Source organism: Rosa chinensis, chromosome 4, assembly GCF_002994745.2.
Source record: "Rosa chinensis cultivar Old Blush chromosome 4, RchiOBHm-V2, whole genome shotgun sequence".
NCBI classification, from domain to species: Eukaryota; Viridiplantae; Streptophyta; class Magnoliopsida; order Rosales; family Rosaceae; genus Rosa; species Rosa chinensis.
Genome location: NC_037091.1, coordinates 41,248,919 through 41,269,944, shown reverse-complemented (window position 1 = coordinate 41,269,944; position 21,026 = coordinate 41,248,919). Strand labels below are relative to the sequence as shown.

Sequence of the window (21,026 nt, the reverse complement as noted above, 5' to 3'; positions counted from 1 at the left end):
CCATTCCAATGTTTGGCAACGTAAGGAAAGTTAATCAGGAAAGTTGTTAAAAAGTTGGTAAATAATGTAATAAAATAATATGTTATGAGTAATAAATGCAAGGAAATAAGGGGGGAAAGTGATTCCTTTGGGGTTTGGAAGGAACCACTTTCCCCCTTATTTTCCCTTCATTCAGGAAATTATTTCATTTCCTTTTGCATCCCAAACGCAGGAAAGAAACAAGTTTTCTTTCCTTATGCTTACTTTCCGCGAACCAAACGTGGTCTTAGGGTCATAATGCTCTCATATTCTCTCAGTAAAAAAGTAAACAAAGCACAAACAAATCAAAACTCAATCAATAAAGCTAAAGCTTACTGACCTTTGAACAACCGCTCTATGTTCTTCAATCTTCAAAATTCGTGCAATCCACCAGATTTAATCATGTAGAAGCCTAGCAAATCAATAGGTATTATGGGCGAAGAGATGGTGTTAGAAATCGGTCAAAATCAAGTAATCGACAAGAAAAAGTGAACAACAACATAAGAAATTAAGAATAGTGATAGAGATTACCTCGCGTTCCAATACTTATAGCTTTCGATGAAGGGATCTGCGTAATTTGTGGGTTTCTAAAATGTTGGGTGAATCTATTGAAATTGTGGAGAAATAAGGCTGGGGATTTGGGATATGAGTTATTGCAAGCAATTTATCGGCATAGTTTTGCTTAGATTGGCATAGTTTCAGTTACGGGAGTCAAGAGAGAAAGGAGTGACAGAGATGAGGTCTGTGGACTGAATGAGGGAATTCTCGAACCCTAGATGATTTGAGGTCGTCGTTAGTAATCTAGTGTGTGAAGGCACACAATAATCATGATCTAACGGCTATTAGAGCGCCATGTATTAAAAATAACATAAAAATATAATTTATTTATAATATTGGTACGGTTCGGTATGCCGAACCTCTGTCATTTGTTTAACCGATATAGTACCAAGTGTGGGAGTGCAGTTTGGTAGGCCGAGACACATGGTTCGGTTGGAAAAGCTTGGCTCGGCCTAGTTCGGCCCAATATGCCAGGCCAAACCAAGTCGACTCAGCCAGACTTCGACATTGCCAATGAAAGTACACTGAGCTAGATCGCCGTCCTCCACCTTCACCGGATCGCCGCCGCCATCTTCAAAAACACACTCCAAGCCAAAAAGCCCCAGACGGAAACCATTAGAAAGTTGCAAAAGAGTCTCCGCTACTAGCCCTCATCGATAATGCAGCTCTAGGTTCGACAATCAGGTTGGTGCGCTGCCATTTATACGAACAGCAGAGGCCCAGACAACCCACCGCCCGCAAACACCATCAACGATGACTATGATACCCCCACCAATGTAGCTAGTCAAACGACCTTGACCCGAGACCCAGTTGCGCCGATCCAAAGCAGACCCACTCAAATCCATGCGGTTAGAACTAGACCTGAGATCAGCCACCAAAACACCCGCATTGCCATCCCATATAGCAACCGCAAGGATCCCAATCTAAGGCGGTGATCCAAGCGACTGATCGAACGCAACAAGGAAAAAGAGACAGTTAGCCACAAGGCTAGTTGGCCATGACCATTGAGGTTTGGAAATTTCGCCGAAGGTGGAATGTCGACAATAAGCCCTAGCAGAGTGCTAGGTCAGATAAGACCATCAATATACTCATGTCTTAATTTAATTGTTATATTATTTTTAATATCATAAAATGTCAGGTAAGAATACCATTATATCTGTTCTAAACTTGTATTATTCTTATTTATGGGATTAGTAGATCAGTGCATTGTGCACGAGAAATACTATAGAAGGACGGTTGTCCTTATATATGCGCGCGCACCACAATTTCCAGGAACATTGTTATATAGATGTGAGCAAAATCTAAACATCATTAACACACGAAATGAAACACAGAGTCCCATGCAGCTAGGGCAAGTCAAAACCTACCTTGATACTTGGCTTCCATGAATATCATTCCAGTCCAACTCCGTCGTTGCTACGGCGGAGACCCTTTAAAAGTTCTAATCACATCACACTCGGCACACACCCACAATGTTGCTGACATTCCCCCACGTGTCCTAGTAGTCCATCATCTACATGCATTAAATAATTAAACACCACCACCACCTCCACCCTTCCTCACGTTAATCACTTTCTTGATTAATCATATTTTCCACTAGTCCTTTTAAATAAGTGTTTAAGGTTTGTTTCTTTATGCAAATGGCAAAGCTTCGATCTCCTCTAGATGTTGCGACTAGTGAGGACTATTTAGCCGCTTACCATTTTTTGAATCGAGTTACGAACAAAGTCAAAATGAGGTTAAGATTGATTCTCTGTGCCTTCTTATAACTTATAATAATATCAACGTACTAGTACTATACATTTTAGTATTCTGACCTAACTCTCCCAAGCGTCTTATTGGAGTTTGGGGAGCAAACTTTTCTCCTCATTTCTTTTTGATTGCACATCTTCTGAGATATTATGCTAGAATTCTACGACTGATTAGGTGTAATCATGACTAACTGTGCAACCCTTCTCATATAAATATATAATCTACGGTTTCTACCAATTCAGTCATTTTCAAGTAGCTCGATCGATTTGTATAATGGTAAATCATTTTCAAGATGCTACTAATACTGTATATAAGAGCCTCACTATAACTGCTCATGAAGATTGTATATCGATATTATTCTTGAACATGATCGACCTGATCAACTATTGATAGAGACAATTTAGTGAGTACTTGATACGTACATCTCTAACTATTTCAGAATCAGGGTCATCATATTACGTCATTGCATAATTCAAACAACTTGTTTTCATTAGATTAAGTCATGAAAAAGTACTCAATCAAATTAAACATACAAAAATGTGTGAAAAACAAATTTCAGTTGCAATCGGTTGGGTGTTATTAACATGTTTTAAAAGTGAACCCGAAATTATAATTGTTTGTTGAGCTCAAAATATATATGGTAGTTAGCATCGTGTTAAGTTGCTTGATGAACATATCTGAGGCTGCTTCCAACGAGCTAGACTATGCAGCTAGCAAGAGAATATAGGAATGAGAATTATGCTTGAAGTTTCACGCGCACCATAAGAGAAGATCGTTCATCGTTGGGCTCCATATAAGTAAAAGCCATTGCTTGTCTCTTAACTAAAAGAACGTACAGAGTGAGCAACTGTGAAAATATATATAAAGTCGAGGAAAAGGCAAACTAAGCGTAGTTTAAGCTGGTTAATTTGTTGTTTCCCAAAGACGAAGTTGTAAGCTTTATCGTGATAATTAAACTAATACAGAGAAAACTGGTACTTAGTGAAAGATTTCTTTCCCTTGTCCTCTTTCAAATGTGTGAGAGATTCTCACTCCATCCCACTTTACCCAATTCCCCCTTTCCCCTTTTTCTAATTCTTCCTTTTCCTTTTTCCTTTTAGTTTTTAATCTATCCTCAGAGATAAACAAAAACATGTATGACACATTGATATAATTTCTTAGCTGGGCATGAGATTATGAATTTGGGGAAGATGAACATGATGGTGTTGCTTCATAACCCTCCCACGTGGCCATGTATACTAAAGTATGTCAAGTATATTCCAGTTCTTCACCTACCCTTTAATCTCTTTTTTTGGTGATTCAAATTTTGAAACACACCACTAGTTTCACAAACGCTAAAACCCCACATGAACACTACTATTTGGCACGCATGACCCTTTAACACCAGGTCCATAACATTATCATATCATATATAAAGAATCATTACATATTTAAATTCAAAAAAATGTATTGCTTTCCTCTCTGGCTGGCATGGTCTGTACTCTAACCCCAGATGTTCATATAAAATCGATAAGGTGAAAAGGGTTACAGGAGTTTTCTAAATCTAATGAGGATGAATAAGGACTTGGACCAATTTCCAAATTGAAATATCATGGGGTGCGAGTAGGTCCTATCTATATCATTTGTCCTGTTTTTCTAACTTATTAGGGCAGAAGTTGCTAGTATCTCTGTCTATATGAAACTACCAAGATAGCAATCTGCACTAACAAAACAATTTTTCCTCTATTTTCGCCGAGTGTACCTACTTATATAGATGATTCATTTGAACTGTTCTTGACTATTAGTTGCAGTGGATTATTCCAAGTTGTTGAAATTAATTCTAATAGTCTGAGTCATGTTTTGGATGTCGTTATTTAAATAATTGATACTTTCTAGCTTGCTTGGACTTGGTTGCAAACTAAATCAACCCCAACTATTTCATCGTCACAATTTTAGGAGTTGTTATTTCCATCACTAGTTCTTCATCGCATCCCCTAAAACTTACTTAGAACACTCGCAAAATGAGGGCCAAAATTGGAGAATAAGCATTTTCGAACAGCAAGTATGAACAGTACTGTCGAACAGTAATCAAGTATGAACAGTACTGTCGAACAGTACGTTGAACGTTTATTCATTCTTGTGTGAATAGAAAATGAGGACACTGGGACAATATTTCATCCTTATTAGTCGTTAATTTTATAAACTACTCGTGTGAAACCGATGAACCCATCTTATATAAAACCTGCATGGTCCAACAAAAGTGAGAGTTTTGGAGAGATCGATTGCATGGATCACATATGGTTCCAAGATGCTCTGACATCACTTCTGACGTTTTCATTTTGAAAATGGTAGAGATTTTTGTGTGAACTCGCAACAAAACAAAGAGAAGCAGTTGCTGCAGGTTAAAACAGTTTTGCTGTAAAAATCGATTTGAGAATAGGAAATAAATTATCTTTGAAGCTACTGAAAAATGCTCTGGCTTTGAAGCTAAAATGTATTACTACGTACATTAAAGTATTAAATCATAAACTCTAAAACCTGATGGATGAAATAGCCAACTCTGTTTATCTTGAGAGCTGATAGCTAGAGTTGCAGGTAATTCCGATCCATAAGAAATGATTGAAATTCAAAGCACATATACAAAATTACTTGCTATAATTAATTAGTTTAACTACAACTTTTGCATTACAATAGAGGGGTCGTATAGGGTACCTTGATGTTTACAGCAAAACTGTTTGAACCTGTTTTAATAAATTAATGTAGTGAAAACCTATTGAACTAGTTAACAAGTTATCCACTTAAATATTGACATGGGTCATTTAAAAAAAAATTACTATATTAACAACACATTCTATCTTGATATGTAATACTGTTCAGAAACATATAACATATATTGTCAAAATAATAAATTACACCTAGCAGAACTAAAATTACAACTTATGGCCACACTTATTGTGGTCATTGTAATTGAGTGGTCAAAGATGTAAATATTATAGTCGTACAACTTTTATAAAATGGAGAACATTAATTATCAAATGGATAACATTTTTACTATAGAGTACTTATATATCTTTTGGTCTAATATTAATTTTGCCATGTTCATAACACAATTGTTGTCAAAATTGTAAAATGGTTGATTATCTTGTAAATGATGCAGTTCTTAAAGTAATTATTACAAATAGAACAAAAGTGAGCACTTTTACATCAATTGTTGGGGTCGTGGTAAAATATGTAGTCATTGTAGTAATCATTTCATTAATGATAAAAACATAAAGATTTACCATTGTGACAATAAATTTGTTATCACACTTGTTAAATTGTCCATAAACTAGACATTAGTTTAGGTGGAGTAATTACTACAAATAGAACAAAAATTATCACTTTTACATCAATTGAAGTGGATTATGGTAAAATACATGGTCATTGAAGTAATAATTTCATTAATGATAAAAACATGAAGATTTACCACTCTGACAATAAATTTGTTGTCACACTTGTTAAATTATCCATAAACTAGTACATACATTCTAGGTAAAGTAATTACTACAATTAGAACAAAAAGTATCGTTTTTATATCAATTGTTGTAGTTTGTGGTAAATTATGTCGACTGAAAGTAATTATAACTTCAACGACGGAAATTACACAATATACTACTTTAATTACGTAAGGGAGAACTTCATTACACCAATCATGATATACATAGTTTTAGTCAAAATATAATGGTTTACCTATATGATAACACATTGTGGTAACATTTGTAATTTAGTTCAAAAAGCAGTAATAACAAGTTTTACGTGAAATAGTTACTACATCTATAACAAAAATTATCTATTTTTACATTAATGGTTGTAGTTGTCGTAAAATGCATGTAAAAAGAATTATATTTAGTTAAGGAAACTACGTATGATATAATTAATTAGTAATAAAGATTATTTAATTAATACTAATTTCATGAGCCTAGGTTAGAAAGTTTTTGTTTTTAATAAAGAAAAAATATAATTGTTAATTGTGTAATTGTCAATTGATAATCAAGTATTAATCAAATATTAATTGACTAATGATAAAATTAATTAGTAATAAAGACTATTTAACTGATTTTAATTTGGTGAGCCTAAGTTAAAAGGTTTTTTTTTATTTTAATTTTTTTTTAGAAAGGAAAAAACGTAATTGTCAATTGATAATTAATTCGCTAAGTGATAAACAGGTTATCAAATTTTAAATATTTTGAACTATTGTATATATTACTGATCTAATAGTCTAAAATATTTAATAAAATTGGTGTATGACAAATATCGAAATACCTAAGAAAATTCCATACAATATAGGCTGAAACTCGCACTGAGGGTGACCTGGCTACTCTCTTATCAACGCTAACAATTAATAAAATCAACTGGGACGACTTTGAGTACACAGTTGTTAATTTAATTAAGGTTAAAACACTATTAAGCATTCCCTGACTGTTGGAGAATGTGAAAGTATGCATGGATTAAGTAATGCATAAACTAAACAACTTCAACTGCATGCATGTGCAGCTCTGCCACTGTTTACCAAGAATGTCATGTCCCTTTAGAAGTTAGAATTGGTCATTTCGATCAGAAAATTCAAAACCCCTAACTGCTTCTAGCTTATCAACCCTCACTCTCACTGATTTATAAATCATTTCTTTCACATATTCCTCTCCTAACCTATGAGAAAAATTTCAACTAATAAGGTGACCCGTGTTCCTTTGAATAAGTTTGAAACATTTATATATCAATTAAACTTTACTATAACCAACATGACAAGGATTTGATGTATCATTTTGGATTAGACTTTAGTGGCATAAGCACAACAACTGAAATCACTTTTCTACCTCAAAATCTTGAAAGGAACCGTTGCAAAAGAGTCCATTATTGCTTTTTTGGCTATCATGATTCTGCAGCCATTAGCCAATTGCGGGTATATATCAATTTATTTTTATTGTTCACCGCCAGAATCGAGCTGATATGAATAATATGATGGAGTTTTCTGCAGGATCATGTACAGCTCACATGGTGGTTGGACCCCTTTGTCTCAGTGTGTGACTTGATCATTTCGTAACCCTACTACCATTGACAATGCAATTACTCATTTTGTCATCACATTTTTGTTCTACGATGCCTTTCTAGGAATCTAGCATCACAAATATATGTTATTATTGATCATATACCAAAAACGATGAATAAATAAAAGTAATATATAAGGAGATCTGAGAAGTGAGAACTGGATCAGAACCCTTCCTATTATTGTATTCAAATTTACAGTGTAAATTTGTATATAGTGACGGGCGACCAATACTATTTAGTTGACGAATGGAAAAAGAATCCATGCATGGAGAAAATTAGGTGTAAAAGTCCAACTTTATTTCTTTGATTAATGTGTGGCTCTATCTTTGCCGGCGGCATGCGTAGTGTTCCAACTGTTTACTACTGGTACCCGTTATGCACAACAGTCTGTTTCAATTTTCATACAGAAGAAGATTCTGAATCCATATTTTTCACGTAGTATTCAATTTTTAAGCTCAATGAAAATCAATGAAAGGGCATCCATTTAAAAGTACTTAGTTGAATGTGAAAAAAACTAGTAGTATATTGCATCCCTTGCTCTGCTAATAAGTAAATGTTAAACATTGTCAACTCACATAGATCCTCTCCCTATCTATTTATCTACTTATCCAGCATATGTGTTTTCTTTTATCTTTTCAAAAACGTACGTGTTATAAAAAATTATCCTATCATATGTTAACCAAGTTTCAATTATATATATAGTGGCAGATCTATCAAAATCTGCTCTTTGATGAGGCGAAAACGAAGAAATGCTTAAATTTGCATATATGCAAGCTTGTTTTACTTGCTGGTATGGCTAGTTCTATTGCATTAGCTTCTTTAAGGCACCTAATCAAATATCTCGACCATATTTTAAGGCAAAAAACAAAGAGCCCTATTGCACTCTCGAACACTATGTTTATAACTAAATGTCTGATTAGGACAATTACCTTCACTCGTCTACATCTAATGGTTGAATACATGCAATGCCTGTGACATACATTGGCGGACCTACATGTAGCTAAGTGAGGGCTACTTTTATATCTGTTTTCATGGTTGATATCAAATAGTAGACTTAAGTTTGCTAGATCGTAATGTTTTCAATCCTTACTGTCTATTTTCACGTAGTTCATGTGAGCATGCATTACACCTTATAGGAACAAAATTTTAGGTCTGCCACTACTTACATACTCATCTTCTTGAGACATGCATGCACCAGTTTCACTAGATGATAAATTAAATCCACATCATCTCATGATGCATAATATGCGTAAGGCTAATAGACAGGTCAAGATTGGGAGAGTCGATCGAGAGCATCTTATTTCCTCTGTGAAATCGATATTATGCAAATTCTTTGTCCATTTAGGAAGATCTCAGCTGCTTTTGTTAGCTTCAGCTTTTGGGCCAGAGGATTTCAGGTTTCTTTGGACTTATTCATATCCAGTAAGATACTGATTCGACTTCTATGGTCCATTTTCGTGAATGTAGAAATGCAGAATCTAGCAATTCATGTTTTGTTTGCCCTATAAATGGGTTGTCCTTGGAAATTGTGATATGATGGGGGCCAAATTCCGGAATATATACTTCACATTATGCTGGATTATTTGTTGGTGTTTAGTCTGTTTACTGTTCCTTGTTTTTTTTTTGTTTTTTTTTTTTTTGCTTTAGAGCATTATTGTCTTTCTGTTTCCATGGGCAGAGAAGCTCGATGACAACAACTGGTAGAGAACTGTGCGTGATCGATCATAAATACAAAGCCAAAATATATACAACTTGGCCTTGGCAAAAAGAGGCACGTATCCTAGGGTCAATATGGAGATTGTATTACGAATGCATCTAAATGGCGGATCAAGCAACGTTAATCTTGTTAGACATTTGAGAAACGTGGTCTACTAGATAGGTACCAATATTAGTGCCTTACTTGGCACTGTTTGCTCAAAAATCGTCTCGGTCATGTGTCATTGGGCTGAGGGATTCTTGGCGTACACATGTTATTCTGGCTTGGTGACATGTGCGCGGGCGTGCCAAGTCGCGGCCCAGAGGCCAAGCGAGGTTTTGATCCAAGTTATTGAGTCTGAGCTGATTTGACTTCTAATCAATTGATTGTGGGCCGAGGAAGGATCAATCTCGGCTGCGGGGTTCTCTTTGCCTTGGATGCAAGAACTTTACACGAGTTGCCTTTACTATCTGGAGTGTTCGTGTCGTGCAACTTGGTGAGTGATTGTGAACGTGCGAGTGACCATGGATAAATCTATGGGATGCAAATATTCACAAATCATAGTAAAAATGAAATCAAAATATAAGGTATTATCCTGATGTCTTGATTCAATATTGGTGCAGATGAAGAAATGCATGAACCCTAAAAACTTGTTTATAGAATTTAGACGCCGTTGTGAAAGTTTTTATGATTTTCTTTTGTGAAAAAGTAAGTGTAAGAAAATAGATGCAAAGAAATTAAGTGCAGGCAGAATAATGAGTAAGAGAAATAAAGAATGATTAATTAAATTGCAAGAATGTAAAGTGCATGAAAGACATGAACAATACCAATACGAAAAATAATTCATGAGAGATACTGTAGATTGATAGAGTGTGGAGAGATGTGATAGAAAATTTGGGATTGTTGAAGTTGTATTGAGCTGTTGTTATTTTGGTCATGGACCTCTCACAAAGATGTCTATGGTCCTTTTTATAGTGAATGATAACACTACTAAATTAATAAAGAAAAATATACAATCTCGGCTGTAACTGTCGAGACCATATTGATTACAATTGAATTTTAAGAATATAATTCATTTGTTGTGCAGAAACTGACAATTGAACATTAAGACTCTTTAATGCTCATTCTCTAAAATTCCTTTGGTAACGGCCACACTTAGTGCCCTGAACATACGATTTGATATTTAGTGACTTTTATTTGCTCATCAGCTATCTCAACTGACCAAACTAAGCCTTGTCTAGGGCTAGCTGAGCTACGGTTGGTCTTGACTAAAGTTGGTCTCAGCTAAGGCTAGCCAGATCTTGGCTAGAGTCAGCTAAATCTTGGTTAAGCTAGTTAAGTTAGTCAGGCTCTGGTTAGAATTAGTCTTATCTAAAACATGCCAGACCATGGTTAGAGTTAGTCGAACCTCGGCTAGGGTGAGTAGGACCACGACTACGGTGAGGTGAGTCGGACCTCGACTAAGGTAAGCCTGGCCTCGACTAAGGTGAGGTGAGCTGGACCTCGGCTAAAGTGAGTTGAACCTCAACTAAAGGTGAGTCGGATGTTGGCTTAAAAAAAAAATCTGTCACGGGCCACCATGACCAAGGCCTACCACATGTGGGTCCTAGCTTAATTATCTATCACGTAGGCCTTGTCAAATTTAGATTCAAACAGGCACATGTTAACTTAACCATGCATTTCAGCCACAAAGAGTGCGAATCTTCCTAATATATTGTAGATTGTTATGTTACTTTTTAAATGCGAGACTTTTCATTCTTTTATAAAGCTAACCCATATTATATATTCACTAATCCTGATTATATATTCGTTTTTGTCACATTCGTTTACCCTTATTATCCCCGCATTTGTTACATTCGTTAACCCTTGTTATGCTACCTTTCCAAAGGCCAAGGTTAGAAAAGGGTACGTACCCTTGCTTGGAACCCTATAATCAGTATGGGTGGAGTTCCGCCTGTGCCTATTCTACGAGCAACCCGGGAAACATGGATGTAAAAATGGTCTTCAAATTGCATGTGAATAACTTTTCAAGGAAATAGCAAAAGGCTATTCCTGGGGATATTCTCAGTGACTTGAATTATTATGGTCCTTCAAGATTCAAGAACATGAAGACTTGTTTTGGAGGGAGCACGCTAATTAATGCCTAAGGAGAGGGTTTAAGGTGGAAAATTTTGTTAACTAACTATTCTAGCTTCTTAATGCATGTAGTGGACGCAGAGTGGATTTGCTATTGGTCGATGAACTCACCTAGATGATCTGCAGGCAAAGACTCCTTAATTATAAATTGGAACTAGACCTCCCAAGCGAAATTGCCTATTGGATATCACTGCAGTTGGCAGTTGACATGTACCTAAAAAAGAGAGAGAGAATATCTCCTTGAATTTGAACTTATTCCCAAAATGCAACCTTTAGCCTTGGGCTTTCCTTAGGTTCACAATCATGGGCCAGCTTTGACAATGCTAAGCCTTACTTGGTGAAACCCAAAACCAAAGGGAAGAGAAAAGGTGGGAGCAGGAAAGAGTTGGGGACTGGTCAGCTCATTATGGTGGTGCTGTCATTGTATGATTGGGACAGACCATCTGATCTTATATGTGATTTTGATGTTAAAAAGGGATCCAAATTCTGAAGGGCCCTCTTGCAAACATCATCACTAAAAGTTATTGCTTCAATTAGCCGAAGAAAGACCCGGATAAGTAAGAAGTTCCATACTAATTATTCGGACTAGCAATTATTATTAACTAACAAATAACAAATTTGCCATATTTATCACACTATTACTTCAAGATTTGTAGGACCTCATGGAAGACAACGTGTTTTCTTCTGCATTCTAGAATTTGGATAAACATGCCAATTAGTGATCAAAACACTCCTCTAATCAGAAAACTGGAACTAATGGAAAGCAAATTAGGAATGACATGAAACCAGAGATTTGATGAGTCCCAAGTGAGTTGATTTAAATCTCAGAGACACTTCTAAGGCAACCAAAATTGGAGTATGAGACAGGTGGAGGCATAGAGAGATCTTGTAGAAGACTCCAGTTTGAAGCTCTTGGATTTACTTAAAACACAAGAACTGTCCCAAATTGGTAAAAAAGAAAGAAACCCACGAGTGAGAGTGCAATGACTATTCCAAAAACATGCATGAAAACTTGTAAAATGAAACACATGTGGCTTGAGGCATAAGGAACATAAGGGACACGTTCCTCTACCAATAAAAGGAAAATCGATTGTGCATTTGTCTGGTTTTTTCTTGTCTAAATCTGTAATCTTATAGTACAAAAATATTAATTCATATTCTCTCTCGATACACTTAAAAAATGTTATGAACTTAATAAGTTGCGTACAAATAGATATGTTAGTAGAGAAACGGAGTGGTTTGAGATTAAAGAGATGCAATAAAGGATATTAAGGATGAAAATAGACTGTTTGTCTATGTCGGTTTTACTTTGTTTTAATTATAGCCATGTATTATAAACAAAACACTACACAATTGATCCGCATACAAAGCAAAAAAATGTTAAAAATTGACTACTACTCTCTTGTTTACACATATTGTAACATATAATATAAAGTCGATGAAGATAAAAAAAGAATAATAATAAAAAAAAAAGGGACAGAAACCGACACAGAAAACCCCAAAAGCCAGATCCTAGCAGGATGGAGGGAGAGCTAGCTTAATTTTAATTTGTAGAAGTGTGAAAAGCACTGGTGATTGGTGGGTGGCTCCTTGTGCTATAAGATAAAAGGGGCCTGGGGCTGGGGGGAGGGGTTTGACAAGGACATGGCACCAAGAGCAAAATGTGATAGGCATGATTGGCCTGCAAGGGAGAGTGTAAAATTTGTAGTCTTAGCAATCAAATAGTGATGACTTTAGAAAACTTCACCCTTGTCTAAGCAATACCTACAGTTTATCTTTCATCTTATAGCTCTTCTTGTCTAGCTACAAGTGTCTCTCATTATTAATATCTCAATTCCCAATTGTTTCATGAGCCACACCCACTTCTCCAAATGGGTGGGTGGCTTCACTCGCTCTTCTCTCCTTTGAAGAAGCTCTGGTTTCGCCTCCATTCTGCTCAAAAAAAAAGTAAGTCCTCCTTATCATACTGATCAATTACTCCAAAACCTGCATTTTCTCTCTTAAAGTTTGCATATTCAAGACAACCCTGTGTTTTCCACTCTACTTTATGGTCTGTCTGAAGCCCTTTAATTGCTTCAAACTTTCCCAAACACACACACACAAAACACTCATTTCATTCCCCCACTTGGTGAGTCTTCATTTCCCACATTAGTATCCTTGCAAGCATTCTTCATATCCCAGATGCACATTTTAATCGGTGGATGCCAAAAATTGGTTCGACGAAAGATGAAGAAATCCTCCATTCTCTACTTCCCTATACAAAAATCCCTCTTCAACCTTACAAAGGGGTCATTCATCTTCCTAAGCTAAAGCCAGTTACACCATTGAGTCATATAATCTTTTACTCCTTAGTAAAATCCCCAAGTTGGAGAAGAAGAGGTGAACCGCGCAAATATCAATATTCGAATACTAGGATGAACCATTCTTCGCATCAACTATATTGCTGCTGCATCTGCATAATTTGTTTATAACTTTATGTCTAATCATTATTTTCTGTGTTTGTTTGATTTTGCAGGAAGAGGGATATACATTCTGTATGAGGATGTAAAATCATGCCCCTACGAGGATGTGCATGTTTTGTGGTCGATACTAGTGGAGTCACATACACATACATTGCCTTCTTTGCCAGCTCCTAAAGCTTGAAGGCTGTATACGACAGATTCCCAGCTTCCACGTATACAGTATTTATACATGTATTTTAATACTCTGTGTTCAATGTAAAAAGGTGTTTTCCTACTTTTTTGGTTCTTAATTTACCTGTAAATGTATTGCACTAAAATATGGCTTTCATATATATAGGAGTTTTTGTGTGGTTCCCAATCTGATTTAGCCTTTTCTTCCACATAATTAAAGAGATTGCTAGTACACTTTCAGAAGTCTTATCTGAATCTTTATGTTGAGGCTAGCCACAAAATTAGACCAAGTTTATTCATTCTCTTCTTGCTAAAAAATACCCTTAATGATCGGAACTATGTTTTAAGTCCATCTTTAAGGTCAATCTTTGCACAAAAATAGGTTCAGGTACAAAATGGTAATGAAACGACTAAATGATTTTTAAGCCGATCGAATTTCCGCATGAAAAACTCTGAATGAGACTTAAAAATCAATTCTTGTCCATGAGAATGGAGGTTATTAATGTTAACTATACTTTTCTCATTTGAGATTAGTCTTGGAAGAAAAAGTGTCGTATGCTTTGCAACTTTTGTTCTAAGATGGGCAAAACCATAGGTAGTTGTTTTCTATTCTACCTTGTACGGTTGCTTTTGTTGTTTTGTCTATTTCAGCGGTTGAGGTGGGCAAAGTTTCGTCTCAATAGTTTGTCCATGGAAGAATGGATGGGAAACCCACATGATTTACATGGCTTAAACCCCTTTGTATTGGCAAAAGAGGATAATCAAATAGGTTATCATCCCTTTGCCAAAAAATAGTTTATCATCCCAATCTTTAATAATGTGACTTCCTCGAATTGGTTCTAAAAAAAGCATAAAAAGCAGTCGACAACTTTTGAGGTGTTACTGTTTTAAATTTGAAATGGGGATATCGTGGCATGCCTTAGAAAGCAATCAACAAATGGACAAATACATATAACTAACTCTTTTGCAAGAAATTACTACATTTTGATCAAAAAGAAAATATTTGAATCAAACCTGAGATAGTATGTATTAACAAAAATATCAATATTGATAAAGATATTTTTGCCCTTGAGAATTATAAAAATAAACCTCATGAAACTCTGAGACAAATATGAGTTAACCTTACAATGCAATAACATTACAGATATACTTATAATAAGGTCAGTTTCTTATAACGATTTGCCAGTTTCATGTATTTATAGACTAACTTAAAACTAAACCAACATAGTCTATCACTACGTAGAGAAAGTTGATATTTATATACGAATCATTCACGCTATACTATATTAATAAACCAACAAATGCTTCCTTACAAATTGAATTAGAAGTGCCATCATTATTTTATGTATGATTCGAGTGATGATGAAAATGCTTAGAGTAGGGATTAAATATACAGTAGCCACTAAAGCAGGGGACACCTGGTGAAAGTAGGGATTAAATATACAGTAGTAATTGTACTAAAGTTCATCATATCTTTCAAAACGGAGGACTGATGTAACTTCAACACGTTTTATACTTTTATATGAGGTATGTGTGACACACCTTTAAAAGTTCTAATTCTTATTATAGTCATTGAAATTACTATAACGACACAGGAACTTCATTTAGAAAGAAATGGTAAGAATGAGTTCCAAGCTTTCACCGCCAACCCAAATCAATCTGGTTCCGATTTCTTCTGAGGGACTTGATTGAGATTACAATATTTCAGCTGTAGTCATTTATAACATTATGAGATGAATGACATGAATTGCTACCAGAATCATTTATAGATTAATAATACCACTGATACAGAATAGGGGTTCCTGTGTATCACCATAACAAGAGGTACAGAAGACCCTTCAATGAAGTGTTGAATATATTAGACAATTGAAACCCTGTCAATCTGAATGAATACAGGGGAACAGTAACCAGTAATCCAGAAAATTAGGGTAGCCGCACCTGATTTTGAAGAATCCTTTTACAAATCCTGCACAAATGACGATTTCTGTTTTTAAATGACGACTAAAATACCAAATCATAATGGCTCTTGCAATTGCCAAAACAGTGAGAAAAGAGCAAGCAGTACTGAGAAATAAAGTGACACTTAGATTGGATAAGGTGATTAATATCAGGCCTTCAATAAATAGAATTCTTTCAACTTCTATGACAAAGGTGCAGAGAACAGGTTTGAGTCATACAACTAAAAGTTTTTGTAGAAGAATGCTGTTAAAAAGAAATAAATATATTAAAGAAACTGAAACCAGTGCAGCCTATCCCCAAAACTTAGTACATAAACTGTATATTCTCCCCTGAAAAACTTGGAAAGTTCTGTCAGTCAATACTGAAACCAGTACAGACTATATCCAAAACTTGGTACACTTGCCATTTATTCATCCTCAAAGGGATAAAATCACAAACGACTAAATATGATTTTGATGCAAATTGTATATTGAATATTAAGTCACCGTTTTCAATTAAAACCATGTGAAGAGCAATATGAAACTAATGCATGAAGTGCATCAAACGGAACCAGGTAATGCAAGTGTAGCACAACCTTGCTGAAAGTTAAACTCATAAGACAATATGCTCATGTACCTTTATAGGGCAGATGAAGAGGAGAGGTCAGCTACATTTGGAAGCCACTCTTTTAAGTAGGTGCTGCAATCTACATCAGCATTAGAGAAGGCACCTAGAGGAGTGATAGTAATCTGCATAGGAATCATGCGTACCAAATTAGTATAATGATGCGCTCTAGAAATACTTATACATAAATTGGAAAGATGCATACATATCCTTCTTTAACACATTTGTGGTCGGTATCATCATCAGTATCATGTTGGAAACCAGTTACCTACAAAATTGAAAAGAAAATTGTCATGAACATAATGCATTCAAAATTCTGTCATGCAGATAAAGTCAACTACAATCATGGGTTTCATCATAAACAAGGAAGCGGAGAAGCTGACCCCAACAATCAACTAGAAAATCCTTGGGGTGTGATTGATAACCCATTAATGTGTTGAAAATGATCATAACGCATCACAATTAAGTAATTCACGCATTGAGAAGAAAGTAGATAAAATGTACCAGATGCTGGTCAAATATTAAAGCATGTTATTATATCATCCTGCCAAATATTACAAACCTACTATCATTGTTGCAAGAACCACACTAATGTCAATATTACCACCTCGGGTATATCCATAAACATGGGCTTCACTATCGCCATCACCATCACCATCATATTCATAACCAAAATCACTTATTATTGACCTTCTTGTTTAGTCACAAATTATAACAAAAACCAGTTTTCCATCAACATACCTGACTACAACTATTTTTAAAGTATTAACCACAGAGTACTTGATTCAGTTCTAAGTTTTTCAGAATCAATAATCCAGCATTTGAGTCTTAGTGTTAAACAATTTCAACACCTAAAACTTTAGCATTTGCATTAGAGCTAAAATTTGAGTTGTATCAAAATGCCCTTGGCCACCCTGAAAACCCAGCAGCCTTTAGGGGAGGTAGGTTGCTATCCTAGACATTCAAAGAAAACTAAAATCATTACTTTACTTCTTTCTAAAGGGGATAGCAAAGAAGCATCACATGTGTCTGCGGCCAACCACAATAAATTGATTATACTCCTCATAAAATTAATTGAAACTTGTGGTAACCAGAACAGAGTAAGAACACCCCTCACGATTCACGAACATCTTTTATAAATCTGTGAGTCGCTGGAAAGATGTATAATAGCCTGATTTTTAGGAAAAATTCCAAAAAGAAAAAATTTGGGTGTTGTTTCAGATTAGTTGGAACCAAAGAACACAGCCTAAGCCTCAAAAGTGACACAAAACAGACACTTCTTATCTCTAATTCCTTCATTAACTTTTGTACAATATCTGTCCTACATATCTAGCCAACAGCACTAATGACAGGTTGCAATGAAATACACAGTTTTTAACGATAAGGAGGTAGACAACAGATATCACAGGACAAGCATAAAAAAGGAAAAAAGATCTATTGCTCTCAGCCCCAACAATCTATGGCAGCAGAAATGCAATGTCCCAGTCATAGGGGCAGGAAACCAGAACAATTTTATTCAACAGAATAAAAAAATAAGCATGGAAAAAAATAGAATACAAAGCAAAAAGATAGGAAGAACTATCCACCTCTCTTGAGAACAAAGGATCTTCTTTTGGCGTAGTTGATGTATCAATTCCAGTAGATGTTGCTGAATCTTTCTCCATTTCCATTGATGACAACATTTTTGGCATCTTCGAAGTAACTTGCCTCCACCTCATTTTGCTTATACTATTACCCTGCTTAGTCAGCTTATACCCCTATTTAAGCTCAACAAAAGAAAAATAAAACCACATTTAAAATCTGTTAAGAAAATCATAAGTATATTGAGGGATTATATAATACATAATAATAAGGTAAACAAATTTAAGTATTTTAGAATGACAGCATGGAACAGGGTGCTAATTGCTTTTAAAAATGCCAGAGACAATGAGCATAAAGAATGCAGTAGCCTCCTCCAATATGCTACTCCATTAATTCATATAGTAAAAAAGATGACAGACCTTGTCAACTCTAGAGTAGATAAAATTTATACAAACAGCCAGCCAACTCGATAAATCTTGGACTGAAATGGAGTCAAAGAAAAGCAAAGAAAGAAAAGCTACTGACATAATGTACTGCTGCAGTGAAATATTCTTGAGATGTATCTCCATGCATAAATACCACTGTGCTTAATTGTACTGACAAAATGATACCCCATTTCCAACCCCAAATGTTTAAACTTCAAAAGCTGCTTGCCTTAACCAAGATTTACAGCTGTTAATCTTTATCCAATCAATTATTGAGCTTATAGTATAGAAAATTTTACTTCAGTTCACAAAGACAAGTATATTGGACAGGTAATCAAGAGGAAGGTCACTGTGTTGATTGTTGAATATTTACCAGAGACAGCATGTATCCTGGAATTTACCTTATGAGCAGCAACGTTTGTTGGCAGATCTACATTCAAAAAACATCTTTGAGGAAAGGTTTGATTTTTTATTTCCACGAGTATTGCATTTATGATAGGTAAGCAGGCCTCGGCAGCAAGTGTGAAGTCATTAATGTGACTCTCGCCTTCAACCCTGAAAGGCCAGTGCTCAGCATAGTACTATAGAAGATCAAAAGAAGCAAACATATGACAACTTGACAAGTTTTGCAAAAACAAAACACCTGCCACAACAGTTTCAAAAGTTCAAAGTTCGAAAGATTCGGCATCCATTTACATAGAAGAAAGTATTGTTTTCATATTTGAAATTTAACAAAACCATATTTACCCCTCAAACATGCATACATACCAATCATACGATACAGAGACAGCAGGTACACCATTAAAGAAAGCTTCTCGAGCGCCAGCCACAGTACCAGAGTAAACACTATATTTCCAAAAAAAAAAAAAAAAAGATCCTGTCAATAATGTTAAACAGCCAGACATAGAGCAGTTCGATTGCGAGAAGCAAACACATTGTGTGTTCTTGAGACTCTATCAACATATAATACTCTAAAATCGTTTGCCTTTTGGGGTAAAATTGCATCCTTGTGAGAAGATGCCGTTACTTTATTGGTGTTCAAGAAATATAAAGATGATTACTTTAGTTTGACTGACCCTAATTTCACCTGGGTGTCCATGACCTCATTTCTTCCCAACAACAAAATAACTGGATACACTAAAAAAGCTGGTGTAGTTTCCAATATTGAGGATAATAAAGAAACAGGAGAAAAATTACATACATGTGATGACCACAGTTGCTGCCCTTGTTTATGCCGCTGATCACCTAAGTAGCATCACAACAACAAAAAAAACCAAACATAAAAGATAAAATTAAACTAACCAATAGTGCTAAACATATAAAAACAATTATTCCATGTCACACGAAACTAGCCAATAAACAAAACAACACAAATAAAAAATTGTGATCGGTGGCACTACGGAGATGAAAATTGAGCCGAGTTACCAAGTCAGGAACTGAAGGAAAAAGCGCTTTAGAAACACCCAAAGAAGCACAGTCAGCCGGAGACCCTGAAAATCGATTCTGCTTTTACGTTGGCGTTTAGTTACAAAAAACCCAGAAAAAGAAATTCAGTAATATGATATCTGGTACCAGAAACAGCAAAAGCCGTTGCTCCGGCGATGTCAACTTGTTTGGCGGCAATCGGACGACGCCAAGTGATGCAGTGACTCACAGCAGAGTTTTCCCTGCAAACCCAGTTTTGTTGTGATGAGAAAAACCAAGTTTTGAAAGTTTGAGAGAGGAGGAAGACTGGAAGAGTGGTTTTTGGTGGGTGGATGTGAAGACGTACGAGTCGGGAGCGCAGACGAGAACATTGTAGCGATTGGTGGAGACGAGGACGTGGACGAGGGCAAGAAGTCCAGGGCCGTCGATTCCGTCGTCGTTGGTGACCATCACGGTGGGCTTGTCGGAGTTGCTGTTTGCCATTGTTTTTTGGTTCGGGTGTCGTGAATCAACTGATCAGTACCGGGAATTTGGACGAGACACGAGAGTGGTGGGAGAGACGGGGTACCTAGTGTGGGACGACCTGACTCACGATGTTACCTGAAACATTATTATACCCATTAGGCTGGTTCGCGGAATCAACTATGTACCTTTGTTTCTTTGTTGTTTCCTGATTGGAAAAAGGAAGGGAAAATAAATTTGGGTTTTTGTCCATCTACTTTATTTTTAAAGATTTTCTTGCCACTTATCTTATTAAATTTTTTTAATTTCTCCTTACCCAAAATACTCTAAAAAAGTCTTTCCTAAGAGCAAGTTCACCGGGCTTGGTTATGCCCGGACACCACGTCAAACGGTAACTTGGGTCACCAAAAATCAACTATTCCATCTTCCACCGGAGTTGAGGCAAGAGCACAGTGAGAGACCCAAGAGAGCAGCTCGGGGAGGATGGTGACTGAGCCCGTGACTCATCGCTCCACGCTGACCCAAAAAGAAGAGGAGAGGAGAGATGCGCCGTTGGGCTGGAGTGGGTTGCAATCGCTTGTCATGTAGCCCTGACAAGCGTGCAGGTGCGTACGAGCCAATTTTTTGGGTGTAGTGGCATGCGGCTGGCGACGTGGCAACTAGTCGTTGGCTTCCTTGGGAATTTGACTGCAACAGTCCACATATCTGGACCGT

At 36.1% G+C, this 21,026-nt stretch overlaps 1 protein-coding gene and 1 long non-coding RNA gene across 5 annotated transcripts; one reads left to right on the top strand and one right to left on the bottom strand.

The window, feature by feature from the left end:
* The first annotated feature begins 12,964 nt into the window (after positions 1-12,964).
* LOC112200237 lies at positions 12,965-14,053 on the top strand. Its single transcript, XR_002936215.2, has 2 exons — positions 12,965-13,171; positions 13,740-14,053. It is a non-coding gene; the product is annotated as an uncharacterized LOC112200237 (long non-coding RNA).
* A 1,113-nt stretch (positions 14,054-15,166) lies between these two features.
* LOC112199924 (5'-nucleotidase SurE) lies at positions 15,167-20,525 on the bottom strand. 4 transcript variants are annotated; one of them, XM_024340917.2, is made up of 11 exons: positions 20,197-20,525; positions 19,998-20,092; positions 19,851-19,915; positions 19,627-19,670; positions 19,194-19,271; positions 18,827-18,980; positions 18,006-18,176; positions 16,625-16,687; positions 16,432-16,544; positions 15,796-15,823; positions 15,167-15,565 (listed from the first exon to the last, which is right to left on the bottom strand). In XM_024340917.2, the coding sequence occupies exons 1-9, from the start codon at positions 20,331-20,333 to the stop codon at positions 16,434-16,436; spliced, it is 918 nt and encodes a 305-aa protein (XP_024196685.1). In that variant the 5' UTR covers positions 20,334-20,525; the 3' UTR covers positions 15,167-15,565; positions 15,796-15,823; positions 16,432-16,433. The 4 variants fall into 4 exon arrangements, with proteins under 4 accessions (XP_024196685.1, XP_024196686.1, XP_024196684.1 ...); XM_024340918.2 differs by having other exon boundaries at positions 15,796-15,811; XM_024340916.2 differs by having other exon boundaries at positions 15,436-15,811.
* Positions 20,526-21,026: the final 501 nt, after the last annotated feature.

Bases quoted from the DNA above. Each gene is read 5' to 3' on its own strand.
- LOC112199924 (XM_024340917.2), bottom strand. From the start codon at position 20,333: ATGGCAAACAGCAACTCCGACAAGCCCACCGTGATGGTCACCAACGAC. The intron at 18,177-18,826 runs GTAAATTCCAGG...GAGCTTAAATAG, and splicing joins CAAACGTTGCTGCTCATAAG to GGGTATAAGCTGACTAAGCA. The intron at 16,688-18,005 runs GTGGATAGTTCT...TCAATTTTGTAG, and splicing joins ATCCTTTGTTCTCAAGAGAG to GTAACTGGTTTCCAACATGA.